General features: G+C 51.0%; 1 protein-coding gene across 10 annotated transcripts in view; it reads right to left on the bottom strand.

The window, feature by feature from the left end:
• EBF3 (EBF transcription factor 3) overlaps window positions 1-16,362 on the bottom strand; it is a 117,058-nt gene extending 100,696 nt beyond the window's left edge. For 2 of the 10 annotated variants that reach the window (XM_032882065.1, XM_032882066.1), the window contains exons 1-6: window positions 16,072-16,361; window positions 15,810-15,966; window positions 15,383-15,446; window positions 14,637-14,692; window positions 11,558-11,631; window positions 9,848-9,916 (exon numbers count right to left, since the gene is read on the bottom strand). In XM_032882065.1, the coding sequence (XP_032737956.1) occupies window positions 9,848-9,916; window positions 11,558-11,631; window positions 14,637-14,692; window positions 15,383-15,446; window positions 15,810-15,966; window positions 16,072-16,205 (554 nt within the window). In that variant the 5' untranslated portion in view covers window positions 16,206-16,361. Of the gene's footprint in view, window positions 1-9,847; window positions 9,917-11,557; window positions 11,632-14,636; window positions 14,693-15,382; window positions 15,447-15,809; window positions 15,967-16,071 lie in introns of all 10 variants that reach the window. The other 8 variants (XM_032882070.1, XM_032882067.1, XM_032882069.1 and 5 more) reach the window with 5 other exon arrangements.
• Between the last annotated feature and the right edge of the window lie 3,235 nt (window positions 16,363-19,597).

Raw genomic sequence — 19,597 nt, 5'->3', positions numbered from 1 at the left:
AAAGTAATGATCTTTGGGAAAAGGGCTGTTATATTTAGAACCTGCTTGTCAAATTTAATAAATGATAGTTATTGCCATTTTTTCCCCTGAAAGCACTTTCCCAGATCCTTCTCACCTTCCCTGGGGTCCCCGCCGGCCAAGGACCGATGGGCAGCCCGCATCTCGGTAACTGATGGCTGCTGTCCGGTGGCCGGATCAGGCCGATGACCGCGGACGGTGGGGATGAGCATCACGTCTAATCCAATCCCCCACTTATTTCCTGACCCAATCTTCCTGATGTCAGAGGACGAATCGCTTCATTGAGAAAATGGAAATGGACGGGGGAGCTCCCTTTGGCAGTGATTCCAATAACCAAATATCAGGATGGAGAGACAGGAGAGAGGCTGCTGGGGACCACCCCACCCCGCACACTGATCTGATTTACAAACCTCTCCTAATGTGAACCAAATGCTCTGGGTGTGAATTCATACTTAGCCATAAAACCCTTTCGTTGCTCTGTCTCGTATTAAATACCACATATAACTCTCAGCAGGTTTTATGCTGTGTTTCACTGTCAGCAATGGCTAAAGCTGGCCTAACATTTTGTTTGGCAATTAGGAAAATTTGTAGTTTAATTTATTAAACCAAAAAAGCCAACAACTATGCTGAATGCTGAATTCACACCATTTTTAGGCCACAGTGTAGCATACTTGCCTTCCAATAATTTAATCATTCTCCTTCTATGGCCTTTGCTATTTAAATATCCCAAAGAAGTATTACTTGGGTGGGGAGGGAACCCTGATAATAAGCAAAATGGAATCATACCACTTAAACAAATTCTTGGTAAAAGGTGTGCATTTCTTTGCAAAGGAGCCGACTGCTTAAAAAAAAAAAAAAAATGAGGAGCTCCAGTGGCGCAATCAGTTAGCGCACAGTACTTATTTAAAAATAAATAAATAAATAAATAATGGTCAGGGCATGTAAATTTCTAAAATCCACGAGAAACCCAGACAGTATCCAAAAATCCAAACAGCATGTCACTGTGTGCAGTGATACGCGCACAAGTAAGGGAGTTTATTACAAAAACACAAAGACATTAAATGAAAGGGAAAATATCACCCAGAAACCTTTAAAAAAGGGAAAAAAATAGAAATTCCAAATGTATTGTCTGTGGCTATAAAGCCACAAAAATACACAGAAGTTCTTAAATGTGGATTTGTAAGTGAAAGAAACTAATCTGAGAAGGCTACGTTCTGTAGGATTCCAAATATATGCCGTTCTGGAAAAGGCAAATCTATGGAGACAGCAGAGAGAAGAGTATTGGTCAGGGACGATGGGTACAGAGGCACGAACAGTGGACTGATATATAATATGACATAAACTGTGGACTTTGCTTTATATACAATGTATCAGTGTTGGTTCATCAATTTGTAGCAATGTGCCCACTCACACAAGACCTTACCAAAAGGGACTGTGGCAACTTTGTACTTCCTGCTCCTGTTTCTATAAACCTTGAACTGCTCTAAAATATACAGTCTAGGGGCCCTTGGCTGGTTCAGTCAGTAGAGCATGGAACTCCTGACAGGGTTGTGAGTTCGAGCCCCACACTGGGCCTACTTTAAAAAAAAAAAAAAAATCTACTAATTTTTCTAAAAAGCAGCCTCAGACCATCTTGGAATCTGTCTCAGATGCAGAGGAAGGATGTGCCAAGTTGGGGCAGTTGTCTCTGGTGCCGGTGTGGAATCCGTGGCCCCGCTCCCTGACCACCCATGCCCCAGCATCAGTTTATGCCTCAGGGTCTTTCTTCCTCACCGACCATGGGGTGTCACTTACAGCGCTGGATGGCTCGGTGATTCTGAGCCCTGACACTGGGGAAAGACAGCTGTTGAGGAAATTGGCCAGAAAAGGGTTTAGGGACCTACAGACCATACCCCTGGCACCAAAGGTCTTAGAAGACTTAGGGGATTGTCAGGGAGGAGTATCCCTGACCGCTCCCCAATGCCAAGTTGGTTTTGTTGGGTGTTATTTGAAATAAAAGGGGCACCTTCCCTAACGGGCCAACCCCGCCCAGAGTTGGTGTGACCTGACCGCCCCAGCCCCAGACACACCCCTGTGCTGCACATAGGTCACCCTCCAACAGCCCCACACCAGGGGCGGCCTCCAGACCCCTTTTTCAGGGACTCCATCACATCCAGATTGGCCACTCCTGCAAAGGTTTTCCATTTCTGTGAAAACGGACATCAAGGTGTGAGGCTGTGCAGCCTTTACTGGGACAGTGGGCCTCAGGTCAAGGCTGGTCTTGCCCCTTCTGGAATCTCATCATGAGAAGGGCAAATGTTTTCAGAGCCTTCAACACCGCCCAAGTTTCGTCTTGTTTTAACAGGGCACCCTGCCCCCAACTGCTTTCTGTTGAGAGACAGGGAAAAGGAAAAATATAGGCGAGGAGGGAGGAGGGAAGGGGAGGGGAAGGGGAGGGGGGAAGGGAGGGAGAAGAGGGAGGAGGGGGGCCAGGAGAGGTGGGAGAGAAGAGGGAGGAGGGGGAGGCGGAGGCAGGGGCGAGGCTGGAGCTGCCTGTCTGGGCTAAGCACGGCCTCCTCCCCAGATGTGTGAGCGGCTCCCTCCACACCCAGCAGAGACAAGCTGGAGCCGACTCCTTCCGTCAGTGGGGCCTGGGCTCTGCGTCCTACAACAACACCAGCTCGAGCCCTTCCTTTCCGCACATGTTAAACTCATTTCCTAGTGAATTACTGGGGAAGCACGGCGCTGCTGCCTTCGGATGCCACGAGGGCGTCCGCGGCTGCCCCCACCCCACCGGCCCCCGCCGCCCCCCGTGCACGCGGAGTGTTCTCCAGCGGAGAAACTTCCAGCGAAGGAATTAGAGGGATATTTTTCATGTGTTTTGTTTTGAAAGGGAAAGGGAAATGAGGGATTCGAAAACCAACCAAAGTAAGAGTTTCCCGGCACCAGCTCCACGGTGCTCTCCACCGGACTGGTGGCAAATTTATAGCATTTATTACGCTCAGAGATAGGACAGATTGTTTTCTGAATAAATAGTTTAGAAAACAGTTTCTCCTGAAGCGGCTGCGATTTAATGAACCCTGGTTACCCTCAAAGACCAAGAAGCTTACAAAATGCAACCAAAAAAAAAACACAAAAAACAAAAAAACCCTCAACACATAAAATGCCTCTGCTTATTTCTCTCAATTAGAGACATATTTTTTTTATTTTAAAGCATTAATAATACCAGCATAATGTCTCATTATGCGGACTTTCGACCACAAACATTTTTGGGAGATTTGCTACGAAGATAAACAAACAAGAGGAGCTTGTGTTCTGGCCGGCTAACCGGAGTGCATGGTTTTCATTTTCTCCGAGTCTAAGCCCCAGAAGCCAGGCCAAGCGCAGGCTTAAGCTCCCTGAGTTTTCACTTCCTGTACCCCTACTTGTCAATCACTTCCTGTCTGCGATGACAATTTCCATCATTAGTGCGTGGGATTTTTATCTCCTCCACCGTGCCTCCCGATGCCACTGTTGGTTTGAATTCCGGTAAATTATTCACCATCGCTGAAAAGTAGCCGAAAGCGCGGCGTCGATGCAAGCTACCGACACGCAGCAAGGACCACCGTCCTCGGGTTTGTCTCCTAAACGCTCTGATGAGGCCAGCGCCTCCTGCTTTCTTCAGCGGCACGAGAAGGCCTCTGGCCAGCCCCAATTATCTCCTGGTGCACAGAGAGTAATTATTTGCTTCCTGTAAGCATGCGTAACAGAACCCCGAGTTTGGACGGCTTTCCATAAGGTAATCCAATTCATCCAAGCCATCCTAACACAATTACAGGCACTGGCAATATCTTTGCTTTTCACCTGATAAGGCTGCCGCAGAGGCGCGGGATGGCTTGCGTCAAAATACCTCGTGGAGTATAGCTTCTGACAGCCCTGCCTGCAGCCCCTCCCCTCTGCCCCCCTGCATTTTCATGCCCAGCCTGCTGCCCTGGGCTCCTGCTTACAGCGGCAGCCGGGAGGAGGCCTCTCCCTTGCACAGGAGGAGGAGAATCAGAGTTGTTTGAGAGCCTTGCGGAAGTCATTACGGGTGTGTGGCTTGTTTTAAAACCCAGCCTTTGCCTGGCTTGGCCAGGGAGTCCTTACCCAGGCCAGGCAGCCATAAATCTCTGCAGGGCTCCCGGCCTCAACCAGAGGCGCGGGCCCTGGGCCTGGTGGGGGCCCTGAACCACGGTGGCAGCAGGCTGCCCTACCCGTGGCACACGGTGGCAGTGAGCACGCGGGCTTAGCGTGCATGATGGAGAGCCACGAGTCCTGGGGCTCCCAGGGAGGGAAACACACAAAGTGGGATCTGTTTCTGGTGTCCCCCTATTTAAGTGAAAGCCTGTCATTGTGAGTCAGTAATGCAGTGCTTCCTCTCCTGTTTATTTTCAGAAGTTTATGAAAAAAAATTTTTTTTAAAGGCTGAATGAGCACGGTGAACTTTTTGCCTCTCCCCACCGGCGTGCCAGGGCATAAAACAGCCATTCACACCTGAGTGTGCAAAGCCAGAGGGGCTGGTGCCAGGCAGAGTCCGACTCTTTGTAGCCACATCCATTCATCCAAAGTGTGCCTTCGTACTGCCAAATTCTAGCCAGTATCTGCCCTTCACTCAAGTCCCAGTGCATTAAAACAGCCCCTGAGCCGAACCGTGTCACAGACGCACAGCCAGCACCGAGAGAAGGGCTCCAGGACCTGCAGGCCTATCCGTTGATAATTATATTCACATCTTGAAGAGAACCGAGAAGGAAAAATTAACACCAAACTGTACTGTTTTCATCGCGTTATGCAGATGAAATGACACGTTGTCGTTTAAGAAGTTAATAAACAGTATCCATTTTGCAGGTTCTCCAAATGCTACTGAATAGAAAACCCTGGGTCCCTAAATGATGTGTAATTAAAATTATTTTTAAAATCCTCCTTGACAGGCCGGGGCTTAGCCAAAATGTAAATGACATTAAAGAAGACAATGAATTTAATTTTATTTAATGTCCCTTTTTGCAGATCCTCATTTACATAGCATTTTTAACAAAAGCGTTGACCTTATAAATGCTGGCATTTGTACAGCTCCCTCGGAGCTGGATTTAATCACGCTCGTGCAAAGCCGTGAGGGAGGAAGCTTTAAGTTCTCTGCTTGGAGACGAAGTAGGAATAAAAACAGTGGGACTGGTCAAATGTTTATCCTCCCCGCTTCTGAAAACAACCTGACAAGAAGATGTAAGGGGCTGGGGAATAGCCCGGTGCTGTTTGTAAGGCTTGGTAATAATCATACATAATCGTTTGGAAATATAGCTAATAAAAAATATAATGAGTGTTCAGCAAAATCGGCATTAGGCCCAAATTACATGATATTAATACTTGAACAGGTGCAGAAAGGCGCTTTAAATGAGGTAAATGAATAAAATGTCCCAGAGCACAACTGTGTGTGCTGACAAAAAGTCAATGCCATGAATAATTCAGTGAGGAGGACTGCCAGCAAAGGTCGGCTCTCTTTGACCTTTGTGACAGGAAGTGAAAGGAAACACTGTTGACTAAAAAAAAAAAAAAAATGAAGAAGAAGAAGAAGTAGAAGAAGAAAGAAAGGGGGGAAAAAGAAAGGAAAGAAAGAAAGAAAGAAAGAAAGAAAGAAAGAAAGAAAATCTCCAATTGGTCTTCAGCTACCCTTCTGCAATCACTTTAAAGGTGTAAACTTAAAAAGCGCAAATGAATCAAAGTGAGGCTTTGGAGGGGCGGGGTGGGGGGGTGCAAGTTAAAATGGTTGGTAGTTAGCACATCTGACTAAGGACAACGTGAAATCACAGACAATGAAAGGTTAAGTAAATAATATTTTTCTACAACCCCATGTCAATTATGTATAAAAATCTGAGGTCAGCTGAAAAGTATTTTCAGAGCCCACAGGGTTGAAATTTTGTAACAGCTGTTAAATATGACAAAACTCCCCCCCCCCCCCAACTAGAGCTATTCCAAACTCTGTATGAGAGAAAATGGGATAAACAGATGTCTGGCTTCCAGACAGGAAAGTAGGACAGACTTGGAATGATAAGTCTCCCAAACTCTATAGACCAATGCCAGATTTATTGGGGAGGGGGCACTGCCTGCCGCAGCGGTGCCAGCAAGCAGGACGCCGGAGACGGTGCCATCTGGAACCGCCCCGCCGCGCACGCTCCCGGCACTGGGCGGGCACACGGTGTGCAACCGGGCCTGCTTGGACAGTCACGGCACCCGGGCTCCCGCCGCCTCGCAGGTTGCAACAGTTGGACCATGCACCTCCCGTCCGCTTGGGCCAGGCAAGGAAGGGAGGTGAGAGCGTGGACCTTCCCGGGCACTTCCAGAAGGCCTTAGGGAGCACACCAGGCTGGCACGGGAGGAGGACGAGAGCCAAAGTGTGGTTCTGGTTTAGCAGCTACACCGACATCCTGTAATCATTTACAGCCCTTGGAATGTACGGGTGAAACAAGAGAGATTTATCTGTTCATAGTTGGGATATGTGGACAATGGGTGTTCCTAATGAAGACCATCTGCTTTTGTGTTTTCCCAGAAAACATTATTCCATGAGGACAATGATACTCCCATCCTTTTCAGGAAAACCGTAAAAAATTATGCATACATATGCGGATGCGTACACACAAACACAGACACACATACATGTGGGTGTGTGTGCCTGGGTGTGTGTACACACACACCCAGGCACACACACCCTTTCCCTCCTTGCATCTGGCTCTCCACAGGTCCCTGCGACGCACCATAGATGCTCTCTCCCGTAGTTCCTCTTTATGGACCACGCTTTTTACTTTACAATGTTACGTTTCCCCTTTCCTTTACCCCCATAAGTTGTTACATTATCTTACATAAACTCCAGTGTAATTATATTTGTGGAGCTATAAAAAATGGTTTCTCTGGCATTGTTTTATGAGGAAGAAAACAGTTAACGTAAGTGAAACCCTCGCAATAAATTAAAAGGGTTTGGTTATGCTTTTCCCCTCTTTTTGACTCTGAAGGGTCTTCTGTGCTGTTCATGAGTATTTAATGCTTCTGAAAGATAACTAAATTGTGTAATTAATTGATTTAAGGCATCGGAGTCTATAGAATGTGATTTCCCTGCCAGAGCGGGAAGATTACTCCTCTGTTCTCATAACACAGAAAGCAGTCTCGGCGTGCCGGAAAAGGCTCGGTGTGGGTTAGAACAAATGTGGGCCCATTGATCTCAATTCAGGTTGGAATTATTGGTTTATATCCTCAGGACAAATATGCCTTATCTGGTCAGAACCTGCTAAATGTATCCAAAGGCCACAAGGAGCTGGCGAAGCGCATTGTATATAATTCTTTTTTAAGCCAACTAACCAAGTGATGACATTGCTGATGGGGACCTGTAGACTGACTCACCAACCTGATGGGATATTTTATCCTGCAATACTCAAGAGGGAACGCAGGCTAGAAACTCAACATAAGCAACTAATTTTAGGAGGCAACACACACCCCACAGAAATGACTATCATTACGAAATTGAAACACATCTCAGTTCGCGAAAGACTGCCTCTCTCTAAAGATATTCCCCTCCTGTAGGTGTTTTTCTTTCTCTGATTAACACAACTTGCCCTAGTGAACAGGAGAGTCTTCATTTTTCCTCTTGAAATACGCCTACAACTGGAGATTGGGCCAATACAGCAACCATGTCATGAGGATTTACATCAAGCAGCAAAATGCAAATAGTATTTATCCATTATAAGTGACAACTCTCTTAAGAATGCTAAAAATGTACCTTCTATTTGTCCTGCGTAGAAAACTGTCCTTACCTTAAAATTCCTAATGTGGAAGGTGATTAAAATTCCTATAAAATTGTCATATCTTTGAATTTAGAAGCAGAGCAGATTTTTCATCAATAATTAAGACCTCCAAAGCATTTATGCCAGGCGTGAAAGGAGCTGCAATCCTCCTTATTCAAATAAACTTGGTAAACCCATTAACCAAATGTTTTTACATTTTTCCCCTCCTCTCATGCTTCTAGAATATCAAACGATCACACACTTCTCTTACTTAGATGAGAAAGGTATCAGCAAACACTTTAATTAACCAAATATAAGAGAGCATTCAGACATGAATTACAGTGTACGTTTCTGCATATCAAGGGAAGCTATTTGCCATTGTGTGATTACAACCGAGTATTAAAAGTTGCTGGCTATCAACAGTCGATAAATGACGGACTGTCACACAAACCCAAAATGATTCTGAAGGGGAAACACAGCCTCCAAAACATTAGTTGGATCAGCCTGAGTACTCCACTATCGTGCCATGCTGAAAACCGCACAATCTGAAAGCAAGTCATCTTTTCAGAATGTACCAACATCACAAATCGAAGACAGCTCTAAAGATGAAACACTTGGCAGTCCTGGATTCCGAGCAAACAGGCACTGCCTCTTCAAGCATCTCCCACTCAGACAAGATTCCAAGAGCTGCTCAAACACTTTCAGCCAATCAAAAATAAAATAAAATAAATTCAGTTACAAGACGACAATCCGAGGCTGTGTGATTTCCATAGCCACAACACTACAGACGAATATAATTATATTGATTTTTGTAGCTGGAGTTCCATAAAGTGTTGAACTTGTTCTCAATTGAGTGACGGCCACAACTGGCCAGCCCTATTTGATTACTAATAAGAGAGCTGTCCCTTCTGTCAGATACCGAACATTCTCCACTAAGCAAACAGCTATTCCAGTTAGTTAAACATTAGCATTGCTCGCCACTGGTGGCGCATATTTCTTTAGGCTTAACTCATAGAGTTTTCCGGGTTTAATTTTTCAGACACTGGACAGCAAAGTTCACGATCAAAAGATAACTTTGTAATGAAAGCTGCTGAAACTCAACCCCTATTCAAAACAGTCTAAACCTGCTTCACAAAACCGGTGTCATATGTACACGCCTAACATTTATTCGATTTGGGTACCAGTTGCAAAATCTGCAGTCATTCACGCCCTGGGCCTTCTGCTGTTCCCCATTGTTGGGAAGAAAGCAACCCTCGTCCCCTCCAGGTCACCGAAAGCCAGTGACCTGGGTGAGTGCTCCAAGAGGAGGGTGGGAGGAAGTGTTTTTGTTGTTTCAACTAAAGCAATGCCAAGCGCACATTAGCACTATTAGGACTAATGATTAGTATCTTAAAAGGATGCAACATTGCCCAAGGAGTATGATAGATAGCCAGCTGAGGAGCAGCAAATGTAAAGAATGCATACAGCTAATCTAGTCATGGAAATTAATGCTGGAAAATGTAACCAGCATGTGTAATTAGTTTCAATTATAACAACTTTGGTTTGTTAGTTACATATTTGCTACTTGACATAAAACGACAGCCACAATTGGAAAAAAATTAGGAGACATTTTGCAACTAATTGAGAGCAGATTAAATTCATTCTAACACTGGGCAACAATTACAACAGGCACACCACCCAAGCCTCAACTTCAGCTATCATCCGAGATAAAAATAATGCAAAAATGAAATACTTGTTAACAAATTAGCAAAAAGCATTTTATGACATATCTCTGGGTTTAAAGCCAGAAACTCTCTAGGCATAAAGTGCTCCTCACAGTGAGAGCAGTGGCAGATGAAACCGCTTCCCTTGACAACTCGCAAGCAATTACCGAATCCCCACAGAGCGAGCCACCAGGTTTCCAAGTCAACCCACCTGTGCACGGTAACACACGCGGACAAGAAACGGTGCGACGCGCACAAGGGGCCCCACACCAGACTCGGAAATATGGAGCAGCCGGAAACCGAGCAAAGCAAAGGGTTTGGTTGCTGCTGTGGTTTTGTTTGGAGAAATAAAGAAGTCATCCTTACCTGTCAATGATTACGGGGTCTGAGGGCGTTTCATTTCTGTTGCCACAACTTTTCTTGTCACAGCACCGGCTGTGGAGGAATTGTGAACAGTGGTTTTAATATGCATTGTGTCCTTTTATGCCTGACTGGTCATTTTCTTTTTTTCTTTTTTTTTTTTTTTTTTTTTTTGGAAGTTTGACACGAAAGAGGCTGGAGTCAAGAAAACACGGTCTCCTACCCCAGCACTTGGGCAGACAGAGACCCAGGGAGCTCATGGGCTCTGCGGCTAAACTTCCGATGCAAGTTTCTACCGGAAGGAGCAAAGTTGAACACATCTCTCACCCTAGGAGGGTAACCTGGCTACAGTATAAATTCTGATGCTAAAATATGGAAAACGTGTTGTCGGTGTTTGTCTTTGCAGTGAACTGAGGAGAAGGGGAGGCAGGAGGCTTGGGAATAACTTTTCACAGCTCCGGCTTTTGTTTACCTCTAATTGTCAAGCTGTTATTTCTGGAAAAGATGCAAGATGCCACCTTCCACCAATATTTCTTCTGGGCATTTATTAATTATAACCACAAAAGCATGCATCAATCCATCAGAAACTTCTATTGTTCCTTCTTTAAGCCCACCTTAACTCCGTTATTGAAACTTTAATTAAAGCAGAAATGAAACAAAAATGTTATGCTTCTTGCATTTTAAAAAAGCATACTTGTATAATGGTTACATGTCTAAATTAGCTAAATTAACACCATATGGTAGGCAAAGTATATAAAGCCTTTTAAAGCTGACAGCTAAAGTGATTAAAGAAAGTCTACAGTCTTCCACTCAGAGCTTAAATCACATCTGTGCGCTTTCTATGTTAATTGCAGTACATGCAGAAGTGGATAATAAAGAAATTCCACTTTATTGGTTGTAATTTATATTTATTACCTGATATGAGAAAAAGTCAGCTTTTGTATATTAGTGCTGTAACAATATGTCTGCTCAGAAATGGCATTTAGGCAACAGGCCCCGTAGCCAGGCAGAGGATGCCCCTCAGAGTCCGCGGCCTGCTACTGTAGCCTGGAAGCCGGAGAAGCAGGTCCTTGCTCCTCGCAATAGCATTTCACATGCCGCACGTACAAAGTCAATGATGCATTTTTATTTGCCATGTAGGGGTGAAACTCTTGTGGTAGTTAGAAAAAAACAGGTGGGAAATTGCTCTTCTGACAGAGATCTCGAGTAAGGCGCGCACAGTCTAACAACAATCTGAGCGATGCCTGGCTGCTCTGGGGAAGAGGTTAACTGACAGAATCGCGATCCAATTCTCACATGCACGAGCTCTATAATAAGCACAAAAGAGTTTCCTTTTTATCAACAGCAGACAATTGTGTATCTCCGGATGCAAGGGCTTGAGAAGGAAGTAGTAAAACCATTCCGAGCGCTGCTGACTCCTCCCGCATCGGGGACGGAGGCACCACGCAGGACCTGTTTTCGGTTTTTGACTACACCGCCGCGACACGGCCAACATATTAATCCGCTCTGCTGAGCAGACGGTCGCGCTGGGCGTCCTCACGGGGGGGAGATGAGACCGGGCCCCTCGGTGGCCGGGCGCAGACTGGGGCCGATCACATTTCAATCGATGCCCTACCCGAGGTCGGGCGGGGTGGTGGCGCCTGGATGCAGCGTCCTTTGTAGACGCAGCTGGCGCCGAGGCCGCCCGCGCCCCCGCTGCCCGCGCCCGCCGCTCACCTGCACATTATCTCGTGGGTCAGCAGCACGCGACACATCTCTGGGTTCTTGTCCTGGCCCTCGTACACGATGGCCTGCGCGGGGGGGACAAGCAGAGGCGGGGGTTACGCGGCGTCCGCGGCTTTGGCGCCCGGTCGCCCCGGGTGCTGTGGGTCTGGCAGGCGGCAGGTGCACGGCGGGCAAGGGGAGGCGTCAGGGCCCAGCCAGGCCACTCTCCCGGCAGAGTCACCCTGGAGCGGGGCTGGGCCAAGGCAGCCTCCCATTGCGGGCGCCCGCCGGGCCTGCATGGGGGGCCTTGGGGTCGAGAGGGTGCCAGCCGCGCTGGGTCTGGGGCTGGGAAGAGGAGGGGGGAGGGTACAGGGAGGCCCAGGCCGGGGCGCGGGAAGCGAAGGGGCTGGGGCGCCTGGGCCCCCTCGGCTGCCCGCGCCAGGCCGCGTCCTTGGGCCATTGTCTGCCCGGAGTTCCAGTCTGCGTGTTGGAAGCAGCCGGCCAGAAGGCGCCGCGACCGTAGAAGCCGGGAGGAGCCGCCGGGGCAGCCGTGTGCTGGAGCTGAGGCCCGCGGCCCCGGCCGCTCCCGGCCTCCCGAAGCCAAGTGCCCAGGGTGGGCCGCCCGCCCCGGCGCCGCGCGAGCCCGCCGGCCGCCCCGCGAGGCCCTCGGCGGCTGGGCTCCGAACGCGGCCCGCGGCCCGAGGTGCTGCAGCCGCACGTGGCCGCGCCGGGCGCCCGCAGGAGTGCTCAGGGCCCCGGGGCGCCGGGCCCGCGCGGCCACGTGCTCCCTGCCGGATGATATTTGGAAAGAAAGTGCTAATGGCCAATCTGGTGTTTATTTTGAAACTGCTAACAATGATTTTTCTCGGGTAAAAAGGCAGTGTCTGCGCACACGCTCGGGTGGGTTTTGAGCAGAGGCTCCGCCAGATGGTGCGAAGCCCTAGGTGCGCTCACGACCGCGCTCCGCCCGGCTCCGCCGCCCGGAACCCGAGCCGGGGGCCTGGGGGCCGCCCGCTCCGCCGCCAGAGCCATCCCCACCGCCGGCCTCGCCGAAAAAGAAAAAAAAAGGGGGGGTGGGGAAGGTCACTGGGGGAGGGGCCGGGGGCGGGGAGCCACTAGTTCCCGACAGAAAATTCCACGGAAGGGGGAGGGGAGTCCTCCTCTCCAGTCCCCTCCCCCCACCGAAAATTATCTGGAAATTACTTCCAATCTCTTCGGGCACTTCTAACACTTTCCTCCACTTCCAGCCGGACAAAGCCCTTTCTCGAGAAAGCCCGAGGCAGCCCTCTGGGAACAGGGAAGGGTCCCAGCGAGCCTCTCTCCCCCAGACTCCCTCCGGATCTGCTCGGAACCACAGAGGTGATGGGTGTCACCGCAGGCCAACGGCCGCCTGGGGCTGCAGGGCGGCTGGCCGAGGCGGGCACCAGCACTTCTGAGAGCTCCGCTTGTCCTCCGATGGATCCCCCGTATTTATATTTGATTTATTTTTTATTTTGTAGCACAAACAGAAATCCATAAACTGTCGGTTCAGCGCCATTGACTCTTTGATCAGTTACTGGGCTATTTCTTTCCTCCCCCCCCCACCTCCCCGTCAGTGAGAGGAGATTAAATGCCTTTATTTTCAGCCCTGTTTATGTTGCAAAGGTACGAGACTAAACGGACAATAAGAGTACACTTAAAACGAAGCCTCCTGCTGTAAGCAACAGAGAAACTTAGCACTGCCTACATCAACCTCTTAATTAGACCACTGCGGTTTCTGACAACATTTAGCCCTTATATACAAAGGAAATAAAAGCACCCTGTCAAGGAGCAGCCCTAGTTCCAGAGGCTTCTCTGGATCCGAGTGGAATAATTACCGAAGGGCACACTGCCTCCCTCTTTGTCAGAAACAGGGTAGTTTACCTGTAAGATCTGTTTTACTCTAAAAGAAAACACTGTTTTACGTGGCAGACATTAAAATCCAACCCGCTTGTAGCCTAGGTAAGGACTAACTTTTTAAAGGGGAAGTAAAACCCAAAAACCAATTACTGAGCAGAGAGTAGGAAGCAAGCGTGCTGGGCTGCAGGAAACCCCAAGGAGTTCTTTTTCACTTGGCTCCCAATTCTTAAAGTTAGCATCAAAAATGAAGGTGCTACTTTCATTTCTAAGCCTGAAGCCCACCTTGGAAGTATATGTTAAATCAATCTGCTCCCTGTGAGTTTACTATACACATTAAACTTTCTCCTCCCCCAACACTATTTTAAGAAAATGGGGGGGGGTGTCTTTACAAGGACTACACAACAACATACCACCCAGCACAAAACCAGCCAGAGACTGCACAACATCAAAAAGCAATGAAGCGCTTTTTCTACAGTTAATCACATTCCTGATAGCCAATAGTTATCATCGGGAAAGTTGACCAAGACAGGTTAAATAATTTAATAAGGAACTGCTTGTAATTATGTTATTTACAAGGTATGACAGAGGGTGGAAGAGGGAGCAGAAGCTGCTCCCAGAGCAGTGGACGGGTGTGGGTGACCTCTGGAGCTGGGAGTTTGAATTATGGAAAGGGGAGGCTGAGAGGTGAAGACGCACTAGCGGAGAACAAGGTGACTTTTCACCCCAACACATTTCACTTTTAAATCCAAATCAACGTCTCGCGTTACTAGACCATCACACTGGAAAGGAGAAAAAAATGAACTAATCAAGTCCAACTCGATGGGCTTTAGAAAGGAGTTAGTTGCCTTTGTTAGAGGGGAAAAAAAATCAATGAAATGATCCCAAGCAGAGAGAGAAACATTTAAAAAATATACAATAGGTGAAGCATCCTGAAATTTTTCTGCCAAATATTAATTACCAATACTAATTAAGATAGAATTTTATCCCAATCACATGCCATCTGATGAAACCATAGATGTCCTGTTCTAACGACAACATAAACCGTTTTACCAATTGCATCATTTATTCCAATAAATATGGAATTCTCATTAGTATGTCAAGGAAACTAGATGGAAAACAACTCCACCAGATCCATCTGTCACGACCCTCCTTTCAACCCCAGGACAAGCCCGCCAAGCAGCGCAAAGTAGTGCGGAGGCTTCAACTTTCTCACCTGTTTGGTCATTGAATCTATGAGGCGTACGTACAGATCCTGCTCCGTTCTGACTCCTGCAAAACACAGGGACAAACTCTCATCAGGATTTGGGCGAGGGCACCTGAGGCCCGGGAAGTCGGTAACTCAGACCTGCTCCTGCCGTGATGCAGCAAAACGCAGGCACGCCGTTTGAAAGGCAAGAAGACAACCCCAATCACTTCTCCTTCTCTTGCTTTCTTTCCTTAATTAAGAACCTCGAGAGGCTTAGGGTTTGCACTGAAAGGTGTAACAAATTTGCCGGACGGAGAGCAGGCCTGGTGGCCACACCGGTGGGCCCATGTGGTCATTTATTTTTAGAAAACAGAAAGCACCAAATGAGTGAAAGTTTGAACTCTTTCTAATGTCTCTCGAGGATTTTTTAAAAACTCGTGCACAGGAAGTAAGTTATGCTCGGCTTTATGGAGCTACCCCCATCTCAATAATTAACATTAATTTGCAAAATTGAAAAAAGTCACTTTAAAGTGATGCCCTGCTGAAGCCCATATCGATCCCCTTTTCACTTTCTGCTTCAAGCCTCACCGGTTAATCATGTGAAGTGCCATCGACTTATTGATCGTTTATGTTTTGTTTTCCTTCTATGCCATGAGAAGATTTCGTGTTTACATCCATGTCATTTTAATCTCAAAATCTTTCTGTCCTTTAGCCGCCTCGGGAGGGGAGAGCGGGCCCGGGCTAGGGAGGGCAGGCGGCGGGCGGCCACTTACCGTTGCTGTACAGTAACTGCAGTTTATAGTGGATGCCGTTGTTGGTTTTCTCGTTGTTGGGCTCCTGAAAGTAACGATAAATAATTGCATTTAGTGTGATCGGCGTCCGGCGCGGCTACCGCGCTCGGTGCCCCTCCGCGACCGAGGCCCTGGGGCCTCACACATGGCAGGACTCCTAGCTCGGAGCGGCGCGGTGATGTCACTTTCCTGCTGGAAGCCCAGCGTCCTCCTCGCCCCGAGCGAGTCCGGGGGCGCGGAGAAGTTGAGCAGCCCTCGCCGGGCCCGGGCGGCCGCACGTGGCGGCGGCGGGGGCGCCTAGCGGATCGGTCCCCGCCGCCGAGGGGGGCACTCAGGGCCACCGCGCGCGGGCACCGCCTGCCTCCCACTTCCAGAAAGACGGAGGGTGTGAATGCAGGTTTGCACTTACTTTCTCTTTCTCCACAAAGTCCACAAAAGCGGTCCTTTCGATCTCCACCGGCTGCCCCTGCCTGTCGTAGAGCGCCAGCACGAAGTGGAAGAAATTGGACTTCCGGAGGTTGGAGGGCGGCTGCTTCTCGAAGTGCGCCCGCGCCAGCCCCACGCCGCTGCGGGAGGAAACAGACAGCGGCCCGGTGAGGCGCGCGGCGCCGGCCGGCTGCGGGGACCCGGCCGGGCCGGGGCCGGGGCGCGCGGGGGCGGCCGGTACGTACCTCTGGGCGGCCGTGTTGGCGTCCACCACCCCCGCCGTGTGCATCCACGAGCGCACCGGGTTCATGCCGCTGCCCAGCGGCTCCTCCTTCATGGTCGTCCCCCCGCGCGGAATATTCTCCTGGATCCCAAACATGAACCCTGCTGGCGGCGGCCGCAGCTCCCGGCCGAAAGCGCTTCGGCGAGCAGCGGCGCTCGGGGCTCGGCGGCAGGCGGCTGCCCTGGCCGCGCTCGCCCTGCTCGGCGCCTGCGGTCCGGCCGGCCGCCGGCTTCAGCCCGTCCCGGGCAGGCGCGACATGCACCAGCGGCCGGGCGCTCCGGGCGGCCGGGGGCGCGGGAGCGGCGGCCCCGGCGGCGGCGGCGGCGGCGGCGCTTCGGAGGAGCGGGACGCGGCGGCCGCGGAGGCGGCGGTTGTTGTTGTTGTTTGCGCGCTCAACGTGGTGTCATCCTAGCCGGGCGGCGTCCGCGGCTGCAGGACACTGCGGGATCGCCCGCTTCTGGCGCGGCCCGCCTGCTCCAAAGACAAATAAACGGGGCAGTGAGTGCCGCGGCGCAGTCCCGGGCGCAGGCGGGGCGCGGCGGGGCCTGGAGCGGCGCGCGCAGCGGACGGAGGCGCACAAAACTCAGCCCTCTCTCCCCGAGGAATGGACCCTTTCCCGGGAGCCAAAACTCGAAGCCCCCGGGAGCGGCGCTGTCAGAGGGTGACGTCGGGGGGCGGCGCCTGCGCCATATATGGGAGCGGCCGCCCCTCGCCGCGCCCCTCGCCGCCGCCGCCGCCGCCGCGCTCGCTGACTGACTGCCTGACGGCGCCGCGAGCCGGCCCGAGCCCCGCGAGCCCCGCGAGCCCCGCCGCCACCGAGCGCCGCCGCCGCCGCCCCCAGCCACGCTCCGCGGCTCCCCGCGCCCACCCGCAGCCCAGGAAGTTACTCCTCGCCCAAATAAATCTCCCAGTGAAACAAACAGCCAGTGCACCATTGCTGCTCGGCCCCCCGAACACCTCCTCCCCAAATCAGCCGCCCAGTCGAAACACTGTAGGGAGGACGGGGGTAAAATGCCGAGGGAGGCGCCCCCCACTTGCCCGAACGCAGGCACTAAACGCGGAGGGCCTCGGCTCGCCCTGGGGCCGCCCAAAGGGAAAAGCGGGAAGAAGCAGGCAGGCCGCAGGGAGGGGGCTGCAGGGGCAAGCGACCGACCGGGGATGGGGCGGGGGGCGGGCGGTGGGGAGGGCAGGGCTCCCTCGCCAAGGCGGGGCGCGCAGCCCAGCCTGGTTTCTAAACAGACCTAAGGCGGCTGGGGGGCCAGTCTGCCCCCGTCCGGGCCTCGCCGGGCGCCGGTGCCTTCTGCCCTGGCGGAGGCCGCTGAGTGCCGGGCTGAGGACCCACGTCGGAGGCGGGCTTTGCCAGATGCTGTCTTTCCCGGTGGCCACGGGAGCCCTCGTCCCCCGGCCTGGGCTTAAACGCAGCGAGTGACAAAGAAGGCTCCGGGCTCTCCGGACCGACAGGAAGCGCGCCCGGCCTCTCCGGCCACCCGGAGCCGGGTGTCCGGCTGCGCGCCCTGCGCGGTAGCTAGACCTCCCCGGCGCCGGCCTTTCTAAAAGCCGAGCGGACTTCGCGGGCGCCGGGGTCCTGCCCTCAGGGCCGCCGGGCCCGGGTGAGCGCGCAGCTTCCCGACCTGGTTTCGAGGAATCGGGAGGGCAGCAGGGCACGGGCAACGCGTGGGCCCGGCGGCCGAGCTCCTGCCGCGGGGACTACGCACCCAGGCGCACTGCCGGCCCCAAGGACGTCTGCACGACACGGAGCAGAGACCCAGGGGACGACCAGGAGCTGTCCCGGCACTTGCCTGCCGAGAGAAATCAGGCGCTTTCGATTAAAACAAAACCAAAGCAGGTTTCAGGCTTGCAAGTGTGTCGCAGGGCACCCTTTCCCCGCCCGCTTGGGGTGGGACTCCCTTTCCCATGAACTGGCAGTGTGTGTACGTTAATATTTTAATTAATCGGGAAAACACGAAGTCCGATTTACGCTATCTGGGGACCCCCACGCCTCTTGGAAGGGGTGAGAAAAAAAAAAGGTGTGTTGGAAAGCAATCTATTTTGCTGGTGTTGGGGGTTAATGACTATTGCCAAAGATAAGTGAATTATCAAAGCTGTTGCGCCAGTCCCATCTCAAAATCCATTACGGTGCCGGCCGTCTAATTAAATACGTAAGTATAATAAAATCATATTTTATGACTATTTGAGGGTAATGAGATTAGTCTTTAGAAGCGATCGCCACATATTAAAGATGCCACTGTCTATAGAATGTTAATAACCTTAAATCAAAGTGTATGGAAACTATTCACGATAAATTAAAAGAAAATTTCTGTATTCCTAATAAGCCCAGAGCTTTCCACCCACCTCAGACTGACTGGGGAAAGGAACACTTTCTTCGTGGAGGGACGACGCAAAATAAAGTTGGCCATAGGTGTAGGGTGGGGTTGAGAAATTGCTTTGTCTCTGCATGTTTAGCTGCTTCGGGGGCTCATGCAGGGCGAGCGGCCAGGCAAGCGTTATTGTCAGAATATGCAAAGTGCCTTTTTGGGAAAGATGAAGTTGGAAATAGGAAACAATGCTTCCTTTGTAGCACACTTCCTAAAATGCCCAGCCCGCCTTGGAGGTGCCCCTTCCTTCCACTAACGAAAGTATCATGCTTAAAATCATTTACAGTATCTTTAATTCAGATTACACGCGCCAAGGCGATTTAAATCTGATTACCAAATTAGAAGGTTTAAAAACAAATCCTTCTAAATCTGATACTGTTGACTAAAGAGGGGAAAGAAGTTCTATAAGCCCATCACATAAGGTAACGATCCTGCCCCAGAAAGAAAAGGGGTTTTAAACCTTTTTGACAACAAATGCAGCTGCCCCACTATTTTGGACGATATTAAGCGAAAATGAATGCAAATCTGTGTGCAGCAGCCATCTGGCCCGAAATGGGGGAATCAGCTGCTCTCACAACAGGCTCGGAGGCTGAATCCATTTCAGCTCATTTTCTAGATCATCTGGTCCCGCACCCAAAGCGTGGAAAATACGGTCTTTATCATTCACCAACTTTATCTTTTTTGTCACTCCACTTCTGGCTCCGAGCTGTGGGCACAAGGCCTGCCCGACCGGGCTGGGTCTCCACCGGGGCCTGCTGGGGAGCAGCCTGGAAGGGCAGCCCCTTGCCCCCACCCCCCACCTCACCCTACCCTAGATTTTCGCTTTAAAGAAGGGGGAGCAGCAGCGGAGAGGAGCGATGGACTGAGCACCCAGGCTGGGGAGGAGGAGGGGGACTGCAGGGCAATTCCTGGATGCCCTGAGAGAGGCTGGAGCGCAGCCCCGCGACGGCCTCCTCCCTCTGGAGTCCGGCTCCCGCTTCTCTCCGTTTCTGGGGAACTAGGGGCGCTAAGCGCCCAGGAAGGGGAACCATGGGGGTGGGGAGGCGGAGAGACAGGCTGACACTTTGGAAGTTAGGCAGGCCCGGCTGCTCGTCCAGCCTCCGCTCACATAGC

This window comes from Lontra canadensis, unplaced genomic scaffold (genome assembly GCF_010015895.1).
Source record: "Lontra canadensis isolate GAN:19392208 unplaced genomic scaffold, GSC_riverotter_1.0 scaffold79, whole genome shotgun sequence".
In the NCBI taxonomy this organism is placed as follows: Eukaryota; Metazoa; Chordata; class Mammalia; order Carnivora; family Mustelidae; genus Lontra; species Lontra canadensis.
This window is presented reverse-complemented; position numbering and strand designations above follow the sequence as displayed.